General features: G+C 42.1%; 2 protein-coding genes across 3 annotated transcripts; both read left to right on the top strand.

The window, feature by feature from the left end:
* The first annotated feature begins 643 nt into the window (after positions 1–643).
* On the top strand, positions 644–9,426 carry jakmip3 (Janus kinase and microtubule interacting protein 3). Of its 2 annotated transcripts, none has more exons than XM_028476315.1 (24): positions 644–1,000; positions 1,758–1,913; positions 1,990–2,139; positions 2,196–2,411; positions 2,715–2,903; positions 2,980–3,087; positions 3,159–3,314; positions 3,406–3,540; positions 4,394–4,429; positions 4,792–4,863; positions 4,938–5,054; positions 5,448–5,576; positions 5,648–5,731; positions 5,974–6,036; positions 6,112–6,210; positions 6,284–6,382; positions 6,469–6,522; positions 6,612–6,677; positions 6,824–6,892; positions 7,556–7,633; positions 8,096–8,311; positions 8,555–8,620; positions 8,728–8,781; positions 8,940–9,426. In XM_028476315.1, exons 2-23 carry the CDS (start codon positions 1,779–1,781, stop codon positions 8,776–8,778), a joined length of 2,388 nt encoding a protein of 795 aa, XP_028332116.1. In that variant the 5' UTR covers positions 644–1,000; positions 1,758–1,778; the 3' UTR covers positions 8,779–8,781; positions 8,940–9,426. The 2 variants fall into 2 exon arrangements, with proteins under 2 accessions (XP_028332116.1, XP_028332117.1); XM_028476316.1 differs by having other exon boundaries at positions 1,739–1,913.
* A 177-nt stretch (positions 9,427–9,603) lies between these two features.
* LOC114481462 (dihydropyrimidinase-related protein 2-like) lies at positions 9,604–18,188 on the top strand. Its single transcript, XM_028476321.1, has 14 exons — positions 9,604–10,306; positions 11,192–11,280; positions 11,356–11,540; positions 12,967–13,131; positions 14,002–14,063; positions 14,131–14,211; positions 14,286–14,354; positions 14,434–14,554; positions 16,130–16,286; positions 16,358–16,499; positions 16,571–16,655; positions 17,203–17,288; positions 17,359–17,538; positions 17,674–18,188. Exons 1-14 carry the CDS (start codon positions 10,031–10,033, stop codon positions 17,926–17,928), a joined length of 1,953 nt encoding a protein of 650 aa, XP_028332122.1. The 5' UTR covers positions 9,604–10,030; the 3' UTR covers positions 17,929–18,188.
* The last annotated feature ends 45 nt before the right edge of the window (positions 18,189–18,233 follow it).

The raw sequence follows: 18,233 nt of genomic DNA, 5'->3' as shown, positions 1-18,233 counted from the left end.
AAAAACAAAATCTTTTCAATCCAAGAAAAAAGATTTCAAATGTAAAAAAAATAATATTTGAAACCCAAATAATTGCATTTGAACATTTTTTTCTTTGATTGAAAATGTTTGTTTTGGTTTTCTTTTTTTGACATTTTTTTATTTATTGATTGAATAATAAAGAAACAATTGAACTACCCATAACAAAAAAGTTGACTTTAATCAAATAAACCATCTTCAATCAAAAAAGTGTTCAAATCTAATTAGTTGGGTCTCATATATATATATATATATATATATATATATATATATATATATATATATATATATATATATATATATATATATATATATATATAATATAGTTACCATATTTTTTTTTTCATTTCAACACTTGCATTTTTTGATTGAATTTTTTTTTTATTTCAATCATAAAAACACACATCTACCTCCATAGAAAGTTTTATATATTTTTATGCATTAAAAGTAGTTTTTACTTTTTGTTTTGTTTTGTTTCATTCATATTTTCTTTTCTTATTTAAAATTATTTTAAACGTATGTTATTTGACGTAAAGGGTAGCAATTTAAAATTTGGCCTAGGGCGCCAAATTGCTTAGGGCTGGATGTGCACAGGAAGTGTTTGGTCCATTTGGAATGAGAGGCACAGAGGATGAAGAAGAAGAAGATGAGCTCCCTCCAGCAGGGGGAGACACAGCTCTGATTGGTCAGATTCATCACTGAAGGAGGCTGAGTGATGACGTCATCAGAAGCTGCAGAGATGCTAACAGCACCGACATACACACTGACACTGACACAGACACACTGACACTCACACACACACTGATACTCAGCCACTGACACACAAACACAGGCACTGACAGACAGACACACACTGACACTCACTCAGGCACTGACAATCACATGCACTGACACACACACACTGACACTCAAACACTGACATTTACATACACTGACACACACACACACACACTGACAGACATGAGGGGCTGAGCATTGCTTGGTAAGTAATTTAACGAGTGTGTCTGCCTGTCAGTTTGTAAATGTCAGTGTGTGTCAGTACCTGAGTGTCAGTGTGAGTCTGTCTGTCAATGTGTGTGTGTGTGTGTTGCAAGATGATGTTGCTATGGTAACTTGAGTTAATCTGGTATGTTATGAAACATACAAACAAATGTGATCAGTCAGTCTCCTCACTGTGGGTTGTGTGTCTACATGTTTACATGTTGTGTGTCTGCATTCATGTTGTGTAGTCGTTAATATTAGAGCTGGGCGATATGGACCAGAACTCATATCTCAATATTTTTCCTCAAAATGTGGATATACAATATAAATCTCAATATGTTTAACTCAATAAAGTCTGACCATCACAAAGACAATTCTGGGTAAAGTTTCTTCATTCAAAATGCCACACAAGCACATTTATTAACGAACAGCTGCACAATATTTGCCACTTTTTGTTCTTCAAGGGACAGCACGTGTGAGTGAGTTCTGTAGTATGGATTTTTAGGCGAAGGTCTGGGTTAAAACACACTCAGAACTCCATCTAATTGTGCTTTTCATGCTGTTCTGAGAAGTAGCAAAAGCAGCAACTCCTAAAACGAGTATTTTAATACAAAATAAGCTTTGTAAATGCTGTATATAAAAACGTGATATTTGATGTTGTAATTTTCTATATCTCCAAACTAGTTTAATCCAGTTTGCAGCTCCTAAGAATCTTTGAGCAGGTTGTATAGTTGAACAGTTCTGTTTGTGTCAACCAGGGGGCGGAGCCTGCTGCTGTGATGTCAAAGCGATCAGCCAGTGGGCAGGGTCGGGGGGAGGGCTCAGAGGCCATGGCGGCGCTCCAGGCAGCCAATGAGGAACTGCGTTCCAAGCTGACGGAAATCCAGATCGAAGTGCAGAAGGAGAAGGACAAGGTGACTACTACAAATCCCAGAATCCTCCTGGGTTTCCTTGAACATGCTGCAGCGCTGTAACTCTCACTTGTGTCAGGTGAGGGCGGAGCTAAGGGCGGAGTTTAAGGCCGAGCTGGAAGAGAACAGGGAGGCGTTACTGCGGCAACACGAGATGGAGCTGATGAGAGTGATCAGAGTGAAAGATGGAGAGATCCGACGAATCAACGCACTGCTGCGGGAACACAAGGTGAGCTCTGATTGGTTTGTTCAGCAGAAGTCGGGTCTGACTCCTGTTATCGGCAGGGGCGGAGCTTACTGGCTGAGGGGGCGGAGTCGAGACCGAGCTGGGAGATTGAGCGTTACCGCCTCCATCAGGAGCTGCAGGAGCTACGAGGAGCAAAGAGGAATGCAGAAGAAGCTCAGCAGGCCAGAGCAACCGAGCTCAGATCAGCTGATCAACAACACCAGGAGGAGCTGAGCAGGACCAGGAAGGAGTGTCAGAGGGAGATCCGCCGCCTGGTACCGACACACACACACACACACACACACACACACACACACACACACACACACACACACACACACACACACAGTGCTGTTAGGTCTTTTTCAGTGATGTCACACATACAAAATGACTCCAAAACACACAAATTGATAAGAAACCATACCAAAAACACACAAATCAACAACAAAACACACAAAATTATTCCAATACACACTAAATAATAGCAAAAACGCACAAAACAATAACAAAACACACAAAATTATACCAAAAACACATAAAAACAACAAAACACTCAAAATGATTCCTGTCTGTCTCAGATGGAGGAGATTAAACTGAAGGACCGTGCTGTCAGCGTATTGGATAAAGCTCTTGGTCTCCAGGCTGGCCACGCCCACCGCCTCCAGTTACAGACCCAGGCAGCCGAGCAGCAAATTGCAGTGCTCAGAGACGCTCAGAGGGCGGGGCCTGCTCAGTCTGCAGCCAGTCCCACCCACATCAGCATCACTGTAAGCCCCGTCTCCCCTTGTTTGCTTAATTCACAGCCTCTACAGGTGTGTGCTCTCTGATTGGCTGTTCTTACAGGAAGACCGAAGCAGTCGCAGGTTTGAGATTAGAATCAAAGAGCAGAGCGCGATCATCAGGAGACTGGAGGACAGAAACACACTGCTGTCTGAGGAACGCAACGAGCTGGTACACACACACACACACACACATTAACGCACAAACGCACACTGACACATCTGGTGTGTGTGTGTGTGTAGCTGAAGCGTCTGCGTGAAGCTGAGAGTCAGTTCCTTCCTCTGTTGGACAAGAACAAACGTCTGAGCAAAAAGAATGAAGAACTCGCTCTGAAGCTGCGTCGCCTCGACAACAAGCTCCAGTTTGTCACCCAGCAGAACCTGGAGATGGTTACCATGGTAACCCACTCACAGCCATCACACACACATGCACACTAGTACTCGGTGGTTACTGTGGCTGAGTGTTCCTCACAGCTGATTGTGTTCACAGAGGAGGCGGAGCTCCCTAAATGATCTGACCAATCACTGCTCCACCTACCATGGCTACAGTCAGGACCAGAGAGAGATGGAGTTTCTACGGTTACAGGTGACGGAGCAGCAGCAGGTCATTGACCACCTGTCCAAGGTAACTAAGCTATTACTAATGTAACTATAACCATAGCTAACACTAGTTACTAATGTAACTATAACCATAGCTAACACTAATTACTAGTGTAACTATAACCATAGCTAACACTAATTACTAGTGTAACTATAACCATAGCTAACACTAGTTACTAGTGTAACTATAACCATAGCTAACACTAATTACTAGTGTAACTATAACCATAGCTAACACTAGTTACTAGTGTAACTATAACCATAGCTAACACTAATTACTAGTGTAACTATAACCATAGCTAACACTAGTTACTAGTGTAACTATAACCATAGCTAACACTAATTACTAGTGTAACTATAACCATAGCTAACACTAGTTACTAGTGTAACTATAACTATAACCATAGCTAACACTAATTACTAGTGTAACTATAACCATAGCTAACACTAGTTACTAGTGTAACTATAACCATAGCTAACACTAATTACTAGTGTAACTATAACCATAGCTAACACTAGTTACTAGTGTAACTATAACCATAGCTAACACTAATTACTAGTGTAACTTTAACCATAGCTAACACTAGTTACTAGTGTAACTATAACCATAGCTAACACTAGTTACTAATGTAACTATAACCATAGCTAACACTAGTTACTAGTGTAACTATAACCATAGCTAACACTAGTTACTAGTGTAACTATAACCATAACTAACACTAGTTACTAGTGTAACTATAACCATAGCTAACACTAGTTACTAGTGTAATTATAACATAGCTAACACTAGTTACTATGTAACTATAACCATAACTAACACTAGTTACTAGTGTAACTATCAGGATGGGCTGCCTCACTGACTCTGTTTTCTCTCTCAGGCTCTGGAAACGGCCGGCTACGTAAAGTCTGTGATTGTAAGTATAGCTAATGAGGCTAACCTATGCTACTAAGGGTTCTCGAAGGGACTTTTGAGCGTAGGGGCCCCTATAGTGTGATTTAGAGACCCTACGCTGTGATTTTGATATCCTACGGTGTGATGTCGCCCCCCTGAATTTCAACCAGCGTAGGGGGCTTTTCTGTTATTTTTTCCTTTTTAATCGGTATCGTCGTAATAAATAACAAATGTTGATTCTATTTATTAGTGGAGAACTTCTACCAAGCACTACATTCACCAATTCTACAAATACATTTTGGCTTACACGATCCCCCTACGCTGTGAAAAATTCCTGAAAATATTATCACTAGTTCTGTCAGAATGAGGTGTTTCTGTTAACAGGAACGAGACCTGTTACCAAGGTACCGACGACAGGACTCAGTGAGGAGGAGACGAACCATCAGAACCTGCAGGGTGAGACGGAACCAGTTTCTTTCTACCAGTGGAACTATTGTAACCGTGTGGTGTGTGTGTGTGTGTGTGTTCAGGTGGTGGAGACCTTCTATGGATACGATGAGGAGATCTCAGTGGACTCTGATGGATCCTCCTGGTCCTTCCACACTGACAGAACTCCAGACACAGAACCAGAACCAGAACCTGATGAGGTATCCCACCACCCCACAATGTAGCCCCTCCCCCTCTGATTGGTGGCTTACATCTCAAGGCTCTGTTATTTGGTTCACTCGTGTTTCTGTTTATTTTTCCTCTTGGTGCAGTAGGAACGAGTCGCAGCGCTTTATTTTGAAGGTCATGAGTTCACACCATAGTTTAGTCTATGACTTTCTGTGTATGTTAGTAAGTGTGTAGTTTACTTCAGTGTGTGTTAGTGAGTGTGTAGCTTAGCTCAGTATGTGTTAGTGTGTAATTTCCGTGTGTGTGCGTGCGTGCCTGTTGTTGAGCATTCTTTGGTTTCCTCTGTTCCTCGGTCCAGTGTTCTACCTACAAACTCCCTAATGGACCCACCCACCCTGACACTGGTGTGTGCGTGTGTGTGGCAGGTGTGTGTGCGTGAGGAGGCGGAGCTTCGTTTCTGTCAGTTGACCCAGGAGTACCAGGCGCTGCAGCGAGCCTACGCTTTACTGACGGAGACCAGCGGAGGGAGCTATGACCCAGAGAAGGAGATGAAGGCGAGGAACCACACACACACACACACACACACACACACCCCGACACTGACAGGCTGATTGTTCTGTTTCAGACCCGAGAACAACTACTGACCCAAATCAGTCAGTACCAGAGCAGAGTGACTGACCTGGAGTCAGCCCTGAGGGAGCAGGGCCTGGTAACACACACACACTCACGCAAATTGAGGAAAAAATATACTAAATTACACTGAAAAGACACAAAATAACAGCGAAACAACAACAGAAACAATACAGAATACACAAAAATATAATAGAAAAACAAAAAAGACAAACAATAACAAAAACGGAAAAAACAATATATATAATATATATTACAATTTGTTAACAAGATTTTTATTAATTTTCTGTATCTGTGTGTGTGTGTCTGTGTGTTTCTCAGGATGTGAAATGGGTTGAGGAGAAGCAGATGTTGTATCAGAGGAATCAGGAGTTGGTGGAGAAGGTGAAGTGTTCTTCCTGCTTGTTTATTTGTTTATCATTTTGTTTGTTCATCTGTTTGTTTGTTTGTTTGTTCCAGCTCAAAGAGATGGATTCAGAGACGCTGCGACTCCAAAATGAGGTCCAAGATGCCAAAGACCTGAGTGAGCTGCTGGAGTTCAGGATTCTGGAGTTAGAGGTACAGTTGCACACCAACTACAACAATAATAACAACAACTCTGTGTTACCATGGAAACCCCTTCTGCCTGCAGGAGAGGGAGCGACGTTCGCCACTCATCAACCTCCAACAACTACATTTCCCAGAAGGCCTCAGTCCTCTGCAGATCTACTGTGAGGCTGAGGGAGTCACGGTGAGTAAACACTGGCTAATGAATATTTGTTATTTTTAGGAAAATCCACTGTGTTAAGGATTTGTGTGTGTGCGTGTGTGTCTCAGGATGTTGTGATCAGCGAGCTGATGAAGAAGTTGGACATTTTGGGAGATAATGCCGTGAGTTGACCATTAATTTGTACACATTGTCAACACACACACACACTCACACCTTGTTTACTGCTGACATGTGTGCTGTTTACGTGTAGAATCTGTCCAATGAGGAGCAGGTGGTGGTGATTCATGCTCAGACGGTCCTCACACTGGCTGAGAAGGTCTTACACACACACTCACGTGTATGTGTGGAGTTTGCATGTTCTCCTGAGTCTGTGTTTCTGTCTGTAGGAATGAATGAATGAGTATGTGTTGTGACTATTAAATGTGTGAGAGAAAAATGAACCTCTTTCTGTCTGTCTGTCAGTGGCTGGAGTCCATAGAGGTGACCCGTTCTGCACTGCAGCAGAAGATGTTGGACATTGAGAGCGAGAAGGTGCGTTCAGGTTTCTGTGGTGCATTCATGTGTCTGTAATATGTTTGTGTGTCTGTGATTTGTTCGGGTGTTTGTGATGCACTCAGATGTCTGTGATGCATTACGGTGTCTGTGATACGTTCATATATTTCTGATGTGGTCAGGTGTCTGTGATGTGACTGATGTGTCTGTGATTTGTTCGGGTGTCTGTGATGCGTTCATTGTCTGTGATGCGTTCAGGTGTCTGTGTTATGTTTGGGTGTCTGTGATGCATTCAAGTGTCTGTGATGCATTCAAGTGTCTGTGAGACATTCATTTATCTCTGATGTGGTCGGTGTCTGTGATGCGTTCAGGTGTCTGTGAGACATTCAGGTGTCAATGATGCATTCAGGTATCTGTGATGCATTTAGGTGCCTGTGATGCATTCAGGAGTCTGTGATGCGTTCAGGTGTCTGTGATGCGTTCAGGTGTCTGTGACGCAATCAGGTGTCTGTGGTGCGTTCAGGTGTCTGTGATGCAATCAGGTGTCTGTGATGCAATCAGGTGTCTGTGGTGCGTTCAGGTGTCTGTGGTGCAATCAGGTGTCTGTGACGCAATCAGGTGTCTGTGGTGCGTTCAGATGTCTGTGGTGCGTTTGGGTGTCTGTGGTGCGTTCGGGTGTCTGACTCATTAATCTTGTTCCAGGATCGGTTCAGTAAACAGAAAGGTTACCTGGATGAGGAGCTGGACTACAGGAAACAGAACATGGACCAAGCCCACCAGGTGTGTGTGTGGATCAGATATACAGTATTTGATTGATTGATTGATTATACTTTATTAATCCCCAAAGGGGACCTTGAGTTTCAGTTACATCCCGACCAAGAAACATGAAAATACAATCACATATAACGTTGGGAAGCAGGAAATGAGAATAGAGAAGGTTTTTTGAGGCGGGCTAGCCATAGCATGACTGCCAGCCCTACTGTTCCTGGTCAATTTGATCAATAATTCAATAGTGTGGCTGTTTCCTGTAAAACAAACTATCCACTCCTCTTAAAGTTCCACGGTGGAATCCATCTGAGAGTTCTGAGAGTTTGGCTCCTTTCGTCAATGACTGCGGCTTCCAATAGTGCTGCCAACATATACCAATTTTTCGATAAAGCAGGAAAATGCCAGATCAGCAGAAGACCCGATATCATAAATTCCATATTTCATAATTCATATTTGTGTATGTGTGTATTGTAGAGGATCCTGGAGTTGGAGTCGATGCTTTTCAACGTGCTGAGTCAGCTGGAGTGTGGGCAGGCGGAGCTAAAGACAGGGGTGGGGCTTACGGTGGAAGAGAGGGAGGAGCTAAGGACAGCCATGGACCAATGGAAACGCAGCGTCATGTGTGAGCTGAGAGAGAGAGATGCACAGATACTCAGAGAGAGGATGGAGCTGCTGCATCTGAGCCAGCAGGTAAACAAGTAAACAATAAGTAAACAGGTAAACATGTGTTTTACAGGAGGAAATCCTCTCGTTGCTAAACAAAGGGGCGATTTCTGTTGTTTCTCCCGCACTGTCAGAGCAGCTTCTACTCCGGGGGGGTATGGAAATACAGGTTTAGGATGCTTACGTACGCCTGAAGGATGTGTATTTTCACATCCCGATTTATCCGATTTGTAACCGGGGTTATGCAAATAAGTGTTTGTTTGTCTCCAGAGGAACAAGGAACTGGAGGAGTGTATCGAAGCACAGAGGCGGCAGATCAAAGAGCTGGAGGAGAAGGTAAACACAACAACTGAATACCATGGTGACCCGTGTAACCTGTAAACAACAACAACAACAACATGTCGTCACAAACACATTCCTGACGTTCCCTGTTTTTCCTTCAGTTCTTGTTCCTGTTTCTCTTCTTCTCGCTCACCTTCATCCTCTGGTCCTAACAGGTCAGAGGACACGCACACACACACACACACACACACACACACACACACACACACACACACACACACACACACACACACACACACACACACTCTCTTGTGTATCACTGTGATTGGGTTAAATTAACCAGGTGATGGTTAACCTTTGTTTTGTATTTCAGGAGGGACTTAAAGCAAGCGCTCAGCAGAGTCCACCAATCGGAGCAGAGCCTGCTGTCAGCTGACTCCTCCTCTTTTGACTGAAAGGGTGGTTTCCATAGTTACAGGCGGGTTAGGTGTTGCTTGGTAATCTAAACTCACCCTCAGCCAATGGAGTGATGGAGCGAGCCTGCTAACCAACCACTAGTGATCAGCACAAACCGTTAACCAGGTTAACCAGTCAGAGCTGGTCCTGGTCGAAGCCTTTACTGGGTGGACAAGGTGCTGGTTCACTGGTAACCCACAGACTGGTGGACTCATGACGTTACACCAGTTAAACCAGGACTGATTAAAGCTGGTTAGAGTTCAAAATGGAAGTGATTCTCTCCTTATTTTTGTTCACACAATGTGTGTGTGTTACTGTGTGTGTTTGTGTATGTGTGTATCAATGCGTATGGTTCATTTTGTGTGTGTGTTATTGTGTATATGTGTGTCACTCTGTGTGTGTGTGTTACTGTGTGTTTTATTTTATGTGTGTGTTACTGTGTATGTGTGTGTTTGTGTGTCACTGTGTGTGTGTTACTGTGTGTATGTGTCACTAGGTGTGTTTGTGTGTGTCACTCTGTGTGTGTGTGTTACTGTGTGTATGTGTGTTTTATTTTATGTGTGTGTTTCTGTGTATGTGTGTGTTTGTGTGTCACTGTGTGTGTGTTACTGTGTGTATGTGTCACTAGGTGTGTTTGTGTATGTCACTCTGTGTGTGTGTGTGTGTTAGTGTGTGTTTTTGTTTCTAACTGTAAAACTAGATTAAGTTCAAGACACTGAAAGTGGAAATGTTCAATGAATCAGTGAATGAGGACACACACACACACACACACACACATTGAAGTGTGTAGGAGATCATGTGACCGTAAAGACTAACTTTTAACTGAACTAAATTAATCTGACAGACACAAAGGCCCAGTTCAGTCAGTTGTGTGTATGTGTGTGTGTGTGTGTGTGTGTGTGTGTCTGACCCTCTCAGTGATGGTTTGATGTCTTGGACTCCTCCTCCTCCTTCTCCTCCATCCTCCAGTGTGTCTCTGTCTCCTCAGTCTCTCAGTGTGGTTTCATCATGTCTGTGAGGAGCGTTTCTCAGGACGACGATGGCTGCTCTCTGCTCTCTCGTCTGGGCTCAGACTCGCCAAAGCCTCGGCTCAAGTTTGGAGGGATGTTCTCCAGTGTGGAGGGAGCATTTGAGAACAAGACGCTGTGCTTCTCCTCCTCATCCTCCTCCTCTGCTCCTCCAAAGCAGCGACGAGCACAGCAGCAGCAGCACACCCAGGGAGCAGGAGCCGGTCCGACCAGAGTGTTTCCATCCAGACACACAGAGGACAACCAGGGGAGACAGGTAACACACACACACACACACACACACCTTTACCGTTATTCAAATTCACATTCTATCCCAAATGATGCCGAAAACACACAAAACAACAGAAACATAAAATGATAAAAAAAAACAGATAATTATTTAAAAAAAATACACAAAATGACAAGAAAAAAACACAAAATAACAAAAACATACAAATTGAAAGCAAAGCATACTAAATGATACTGAGAAGACACAAAACAACAACGAAAACACATAAAATTAAGAAAAAATACACAAGATGACTACAAAAATAATCAAAAAATATACAATATGACAATAACAAAGACAAATGACAAAAAAAACAATGAGATGAAAAAAAATATACTAAATGATACTGCAAAGTCACAAAATAACACAAAAACAACAACAAAAACACATTAAATTATATATTGGACTGATGACATCGTCACTGTAGAGAGTGATGATGTCAGAATTCTTCAGTGTACTGAAGTACTATTACTTCAGTACACTGAGCATTTCCCTGATCTGGATAAGTACTGCTATTTATTTCTACCACACTACCACAACAGGCTTCTCACCAGGAATTGTCTACAGCGTAGGGGGATCACGTGGCAAACCTCATGGTAGTTATTAAGAGCTTGCAAAAAAAAATTAGTTATGGTTTAACCCAACCTTCATTAGAGTCACAGCGCCACCTATTGGTAAAAGGACATCATAGGCATTATATTTACACAGAACATTGCAGGAAATTTTGTGATATAATCCTTGAAAATGGTCAGCTACATCTTAACACTTTAAAATTTCTGCAACACCCCGACATGCAACACACCTCAACGCAGCTTTAATTGTTCTTGTGTTCCTCTGTGTAATGTCACTGCTGTGGGCGTGGCCTGTTTCCAGGGTGACCGACTCATCATCAAAGGAGGTAAGGTGGTCAACGATGACCAGTCGTTCTACGCAGACGTCTACGTGGAGGACGGAACCATCAGGTGGGTTCCTCAGGAAGCACGCGATCCACACAAGGTTCTACTGTACGTTCTATTAAAGGTTCTGCTGCTCCTCAGGCAGATCGGGGAGAACCTGCTGGTGCCACCCGGCGTCCGGAAGGTGGACGCTTACGGTCAGCTGGTGATTCCAGGAGGAGTGGACGCCAACACCAACCTGTTCTCTACGCAGAAAGGACAGAAACCCAGCGATGACCTTTACCACGGAACCAGAGCGGCGCTCTGTGGAGGAACCACCACCATCAGTAAACGTGGCACACACACACACACGCACACACACACACACACACACACACACACACACACACACACACACACACACACACAGATTGGTTCACTCTGACAGTGAAACCATTACCATCATTTAAACACATATTCTATCCCAAATGATGCCAAAGACACACAAAATAACAATAGAAACACATAAAATTACAGGAAACGCACTAGGGGGGTATGTTACGAATCTAGACTCTTATCGCGTTACCTTCCAGAATTTAATCAGTATGTGCTGGACTACGAAGCTCGCTAACGTCTTACAAAGCTAAATCACCATGGAAACTTATGCTCAACGGCTAGCCTGGTTGTGAGCAGGTTATTCTCTGGCCGGGATCTTAATGAGTGCTAAAGTCCCGCCTCCTGACCAATCAGATCTCTTAGGAAGCGAGCTGTCCAATAAAAGGTGACGTGTGAACAAGTCACTGTGTGGATCTGATCTGACAGTTTACAGCAGAGAGAGAATATTTAGACATCAATGCAATCCTTTCATTTACCGATGACATCCTATAGGAAATATAGAGATTTTTATCTGATGGACTGATAAGTCAAATAAGTAAAATAAGTCAGCTGATAAAGCCTGCATGCATCGGGCGCTTTTACACCGATAAATTAATTAATTAATCCCTTCATTAGTTCATGTATTCTTGGGTAATGCAAAGTGCCTCAGTCCTGTAGATAATGTAACATATAAATATATTCCACCTTATGATTCAGGCTGATCTATATGAACGCAGTATCAGAGACACAGACAAGGTAAAAGAAAGTGAAACTGATCAGATTTTCTGTTTATTCTCTATTTATAATTTCACTAATTTAAGCATTAACACTCGTCAATTCCTGCATTAATTACTTTCTGCTTTTACTGCAGCAACAGTGTTGTTTTTGGTCTGAATTATGGATTTTAATTCTTCATATTTTTAAAGAATTATTCCTCAATTGTGATGTTCTACAGTTTCTTCATGTGTGATTGGTCTGACGCTGTAATATCCACCTCCGTCACTAGAGCGCGTCGGTTAACCAGACTGAAATCAATACGCTTAAATCAGCGTGATCGTGCTTCATAGGACAGCTTCTCTCTGGCAGGGAATTTTTGGTTTGGTGAAGCCCGCTAACGGAGATTAATCCAGGGTATGATTATCTAGATTTGTAGCATAGGCAACAAAAACACGTAAAATGGCAGGAAAATACAAAATATGACAACAAAAATAATATTTAAATATTCAAAAGGACAACAAAAACACACAATATGAGAGAAAAATATACGAAATGATACTGAAAAGACTCTAGATAACACCAAATCAACACAAAATGACAACAGACACACATGAAATGACAGAACCAATAACTGGACTCATTAGCCAGCGGGAGGACTAATCCTCTCTTTTTCTGTTGCAGTGGATCACCTTCAGGTGGAAGAAGGAACTAGTTTACTCTCCCAGTTTGATGAGTGGAAGGAGACGGCCGAGCAGAGGGCGTGCTGTGACTTCTCGGCCCACATGGACATCAGCAGCTGGAACCCAGAGCTGCAGCGAGACCTGCAGAACCTCACCAGGGACAGAGGTAACCAGAAACCAGTACCATGTAAGATCCAACCATACTGGGAACTATATTCAAATGGTATCTGTAGTGGAAATGTATATAACAAAAAATGCGTTTAATAAACGAGTAAAACGTACAAAAAAAAAAAAAATGACTCCAATCCCAAACAAAATGAGAGAAAAGCATAAAAAACAATGACAAAAGTACACAGAATGACAGAAAATTATACAAAACCAAAACTAATACATAAAATGACAACAAAAATACAGAAATTGACTCCTAAAACACGCAACACAACAACAAAAACATAAAAAAACACACTGACAATGACTCCAAAAACACGTGATTACAAAAATAACAATATAATATACAAAATGACCACAAAAACACACAATCTTTTAGTTTTTTTTCTTGTATTAATGTTCAGAATGTTCATAACTTGGTCCTCGGCTCTGAAGGTCACAGTTTTGTGGCCCCACTGTGATAAAACTTGCCCATCTCTGGGCAACAGTTTCTGAACAATGAGTGTAAAGCCAATGGTTGCTATAACAACATGAGAAAAACCCTGCAAAAACATTTCTTTTGCATCTTTAAGTCCTTTCAACAACAATTTACAACTAAATTATTTGGTAATTTATACAATGATTCATGTTTTCTCGGTTTTTTTAATTTTCTCCAGCGGGCCGAATCAGATGATCGGAAGGGCCAGATTTGGTCCCCGGGCCTTGAGTTGGACACTGGTTCTAAAAAGTCCTTTTAATGTGTTTTTTTGCACAAATTATGTTTATTGGTAATACATTAAACACATTTTTTGTATATACATTTTCACTTTAGGTAGCCTTTAACCAGTAACTAGTCATCGATCAGCAGTGATTAGTGTTTATGTTCCAGGTGTGAACTCTTTCCTCTTCTTCATGGCTTACAAAGACAAACAGCAGAGCTCAGACTCCCAGGTGAACCATTGTTTGTTTGTTTGTTTGTATGTTTTCCTACGTATCATTTCCCACTTGTTGTTCTCAGCTCTACGAGGCTTTCAGGGTCCTTCAGGATTTGGGAGCACTCGCTCTGGTGCACGCAGAAAACGGTGACATCATCGATCAGGTAAACCTGTCCGACCAATCACAGATGGTCTCATTATTAATGTAAAAAAATAAAACATGAATTCTGTTTACCAGGAGCAAAGAAAACTTCTGGATTTGGGCATCACTGGGCCTGAAGGACATGTTTTATCTCATCCTGAGGAGGTTGGTTTACCTGAAACACACCTGAGATGATAGGATGAGATTAACCTGAGATTCACTGTGTGTGTGTGTGTTTGTGTAGGGACAGACTGAGGCTGTGTATCGGGCCGTAATGATTGCCAAACGCACCAACTGTCCGCTCTACGTCACCAAAGTGACGAGCAAATCTGCTGCTGACGTCATCGCCACAGCCAGGAAGAAAGGTGTGACATCATCACCGCGTTTTTGTCCTGCTTGAGGAACGAAGGCTGTGTTTGAAATGTCACATTCCGTACTATGCGCACTCACAGAATGATTCATAAACATTTAACAAAAAACAGAGAAATATACAAAATAACAATAAAAATACACAAAATAACACACGCAAAACAGCATTAACACGGAGAATGACTGCAAAAACAAACAAAACAACAACAAATATACACAAAATGAACCAAAAGAACAAAAAAATAAGAGAAAAATACACAAAATGAGAGAAAAATACACAAACTGACACAACAATAATACACTCACTCATAACACACACTAAACAGCATTAACACAGAGAATGATTCCAAAAGCACACAAAATGACAAATATAGACAAAATGAACAGAAAAATACACAAAATCAGAGAAAAATACACAAAATCAGAGAGAAATACACAAAATGAGTGAAAAATACACAAAATCAGAGAGAAATACACAAAATGAGAGAAAAATACACAAATTGACAGTAGAAACACAAATATATATATCAAATATACATTAATAACACACAAAATAGCCCATAACACACACAAAACAGTATAACACAGAGAATGATTCTAAAAACACACAAAAAGACAACAAAGTATATACTATAAATATGATTAGGATGATGAGTGTTCCACTGAAGTATACTTCTAAGTTTCCCAAGATGCATTTGGAACCTACAATTACAAAAACTTGAAGCAAACTGAGGCTAAATATCTCTGTTGATTCTCCACCTTTGAAAGTTCTGAAAATATGAGAAAGTGACCAAGTAGACTATCAACATGTGCTCATTTGATCCATAAAACTCACAGAAATGCATTTCGGAGATTTTTAGAATCCCTCCATTGTGCTACTGTCTAAGCTTCCAATTAACTATAAAACAAAAGCCCTATTTAAAAAAGCATTAAAAACTAATGGAAGACACAGAGATGCTTTATTTTGAAAAGAAGATATTTGATTCTTAGCTTGAAGCTGGTCCCAGGACCATTTTACATTCTGCTCACAATGCATCATGGGACGGTTGAGTATGACTAGGGTGCCACTGTGCACATTTAAAAAATGTCCCCATATAACACAAGTGTCAAACTCAAGGCTCGGGGGCCAAATCCGGCCCTTTAGAGCATCCAATTCGGCCCACAGAAGACAGTAAAAATGATAGAGAAAACTGAAAATTATTGTGTAAATTACCAAATAATTTAATTGTAGATATCTATTACCACAATTTCAGTAAAACTCCACAATATTTTTATGAGCTGGAAGTTTTTCCACGCTTATGCCATATGAATGAGGTAATTTTTTTTCAATCTCTATTTTTATTTTTAAATCTTGCAATTTCTCACAAATAATTCCCAAAATTCCACAAAAAGTGGTTATAAAATCAATCATTTTTGAAGTGAAGATCTCGCAGAGACTCATATTGAAAATGATTACACAATAATGTTAAAATTGCTCCTTTTACCCCCACCTAAAATCTGTGGCCCACTTGTGATCAAAGTATTATGTTAGTATGACATTTCCAACACAGCCTTCCTGTTTGTGTCTCCAGGTGTTCTGGTGTACGGTGAGCCAATCACAGCCAGCCTGGCCATTGACGGCTCCCTCTATTGGTCCAGAGACTGGGCCTCAGCAGCGGCACTGGTGATGAGCCCGCCTGTCAGCCCAGACCCCTCGACCCCCCCACACCTCATCAACCTGTTAGCCTGGTTAGTAGCATTAAGCTAATAGGTGTCATGTGCTACTTGTAGCCCTAATCGGGTCTGTCCTGCTGTGTCAGTGGAGACCTGCAGGTGACTTCCAGCGCTCAGGCCGGATTTTGCTCCGCCCAGAAGGCGGTTGGGAAGGACAATTTCACCCTGATCCCAGAGGGAACCAACGGCGTGGAGGAGAGGCTATCTGTGGTCTGGGACCGAGGAGTGGTGAGTCCCATTTACCACCTCGGACTTCCAGAACTTTCCTCACTTTGCGTTTGTTGGGTTCGTTTTTGCAGGCGACTGGAAAAATGGACGAGAACCAGTTTGTGGCAGTGACGAGCACCAACGCAGCAAAAGTGTTCAACATCTACCCACGCAAAGGTGAGGGGTCAGAGGTCACAGCAGGTCACAGAGGTCATAGGCTGTCTTTGAAATCACGCACTAACATACTACTCACAACTCATTCTAGGTCTGACGTCAAAATGAGTATGAAGTGCGTTCACGTTAGATAGTATGAAAAGATTGAGTAGGTGAGAAATACCCAGATGTATACTATATGGGGACATTTTTCAAGTATGCACGGTTTGCAAATTAATCATACTCAACCATTCCATGATGCATTGGGAGCAGAACGTAAAATGGTCCTGGGACCAGCATCGAGCTAAGAATCAAAGATCCATTTTTCAAAATAAAAGCATCTCTTCTTGTCTTCCATTCGTTTTTTAAGCCTTTTGTAAATAGGGATCTTGTTTTGAAGTTAACAGGAAGTTTTGTCCAATGCAACTTGGACTTGTAAGTCCAAGTGGGAATGCATCCCCAATCATACTAATAGTATATAGTAAAAAGTATGTACTTATTGAGTTTGCGGTGTGTAGTACATTAGTGGGACATTTACAACACAGCCACAGTCTGATGTTTGTGTCCTTAGGACGGATCGCAGAGGGATCCGATGCAGACATTGTCATCTGGAATCCGAAAGAGACGCGCACAATTTCGGCAAAGACTCACAACCTGGTAACCACGCCATCAGTCTCTCTCCCCTGCCAACACTAACCATCACTAACTAACTACCCGCTGTGTGCAGACCCTGGAGGTCAATGTTCTGGAAGGTTTGGAGCTTCGAGGCGCGCCGTCGGTTGTCATCAGTAATGGTCGAATCGTTCTCCAGGACGGAAAACTCAACGTGAGCGAAGGATCAGGACGCTACGTCCCCAGGAAGGCTTTTCCTGACGCCGTCTACCGGAGGATCAAGGCCCGCTGCAAGGTAACCAGTTAACCAATAGGTAACTAGTTGGTAACCAGATGGTAATCAGTGGGCAACCAGTTAACCAGTGGGTTACCAGTCAGTAATCAGTTAAACAGTTAAGCATCTCATTGAACTGCTGCTGATGTGTTTTAGATGCCCGAGGCTCGAGGCGTCCCCCGGGGAAGCTACGATGGTCCGGTCCATGACGTCATCACTAAGCAGGTTCCGCCCCCTCCAGCCAGCGGAAGGGGGCGGAGCTGCCCTCAAACACAGAGTCTGAACAGAAACCTCCATCAGTCTGGATTCACTCTGTCAGGACGTCAGGTTGACGACCACCTCGCTCTGCGGCCGGTGCACAGAATCACAGCCCCTCCTGGTGGACGCTCCAACATCACCACCCTGTCCTGAGAACGTTATCACATTATTACATTATCACCTTATCACAGGGGTGTCAAACTCATTTTAGTTCAGGAGCCAAATACGGAGCAGTTTAATCTCAAGTGGGCCACAGATTATAGGTGGTAAAAGGAGCAATTTTATAATTCTCATGCCCTAGTTTGACCTTCCAAGTATAATAGTATTTAAAGTCTGTAAGGTACCGACAATATTCAAGTAATAAGTGACAGATATCACCCCCTGCCGGATCTTAAATTTCCTTGATTTTGTGACCAATTCTTATTTAATTTGAGGAAAATTGTTGTATTTTTTTTTTT

This window comes from Gouania willdenowi, chromosome 19, assembly GCF_900634775.1.
Source record: "Gouania willdenowi chromosome 19, fGouWil2.1, whole genome shotgun sequence".
NCBI lineage: Eukaryota > Metazoa > Chordata > Actinopteri > Blenniiformes > Gobiesocidae > Gouania > Gouania willdenowi.
Note: the sequence above shows the minus strand (reverse complement) of the source record. Positions and strands in the feature narration are given on the sequence as shown.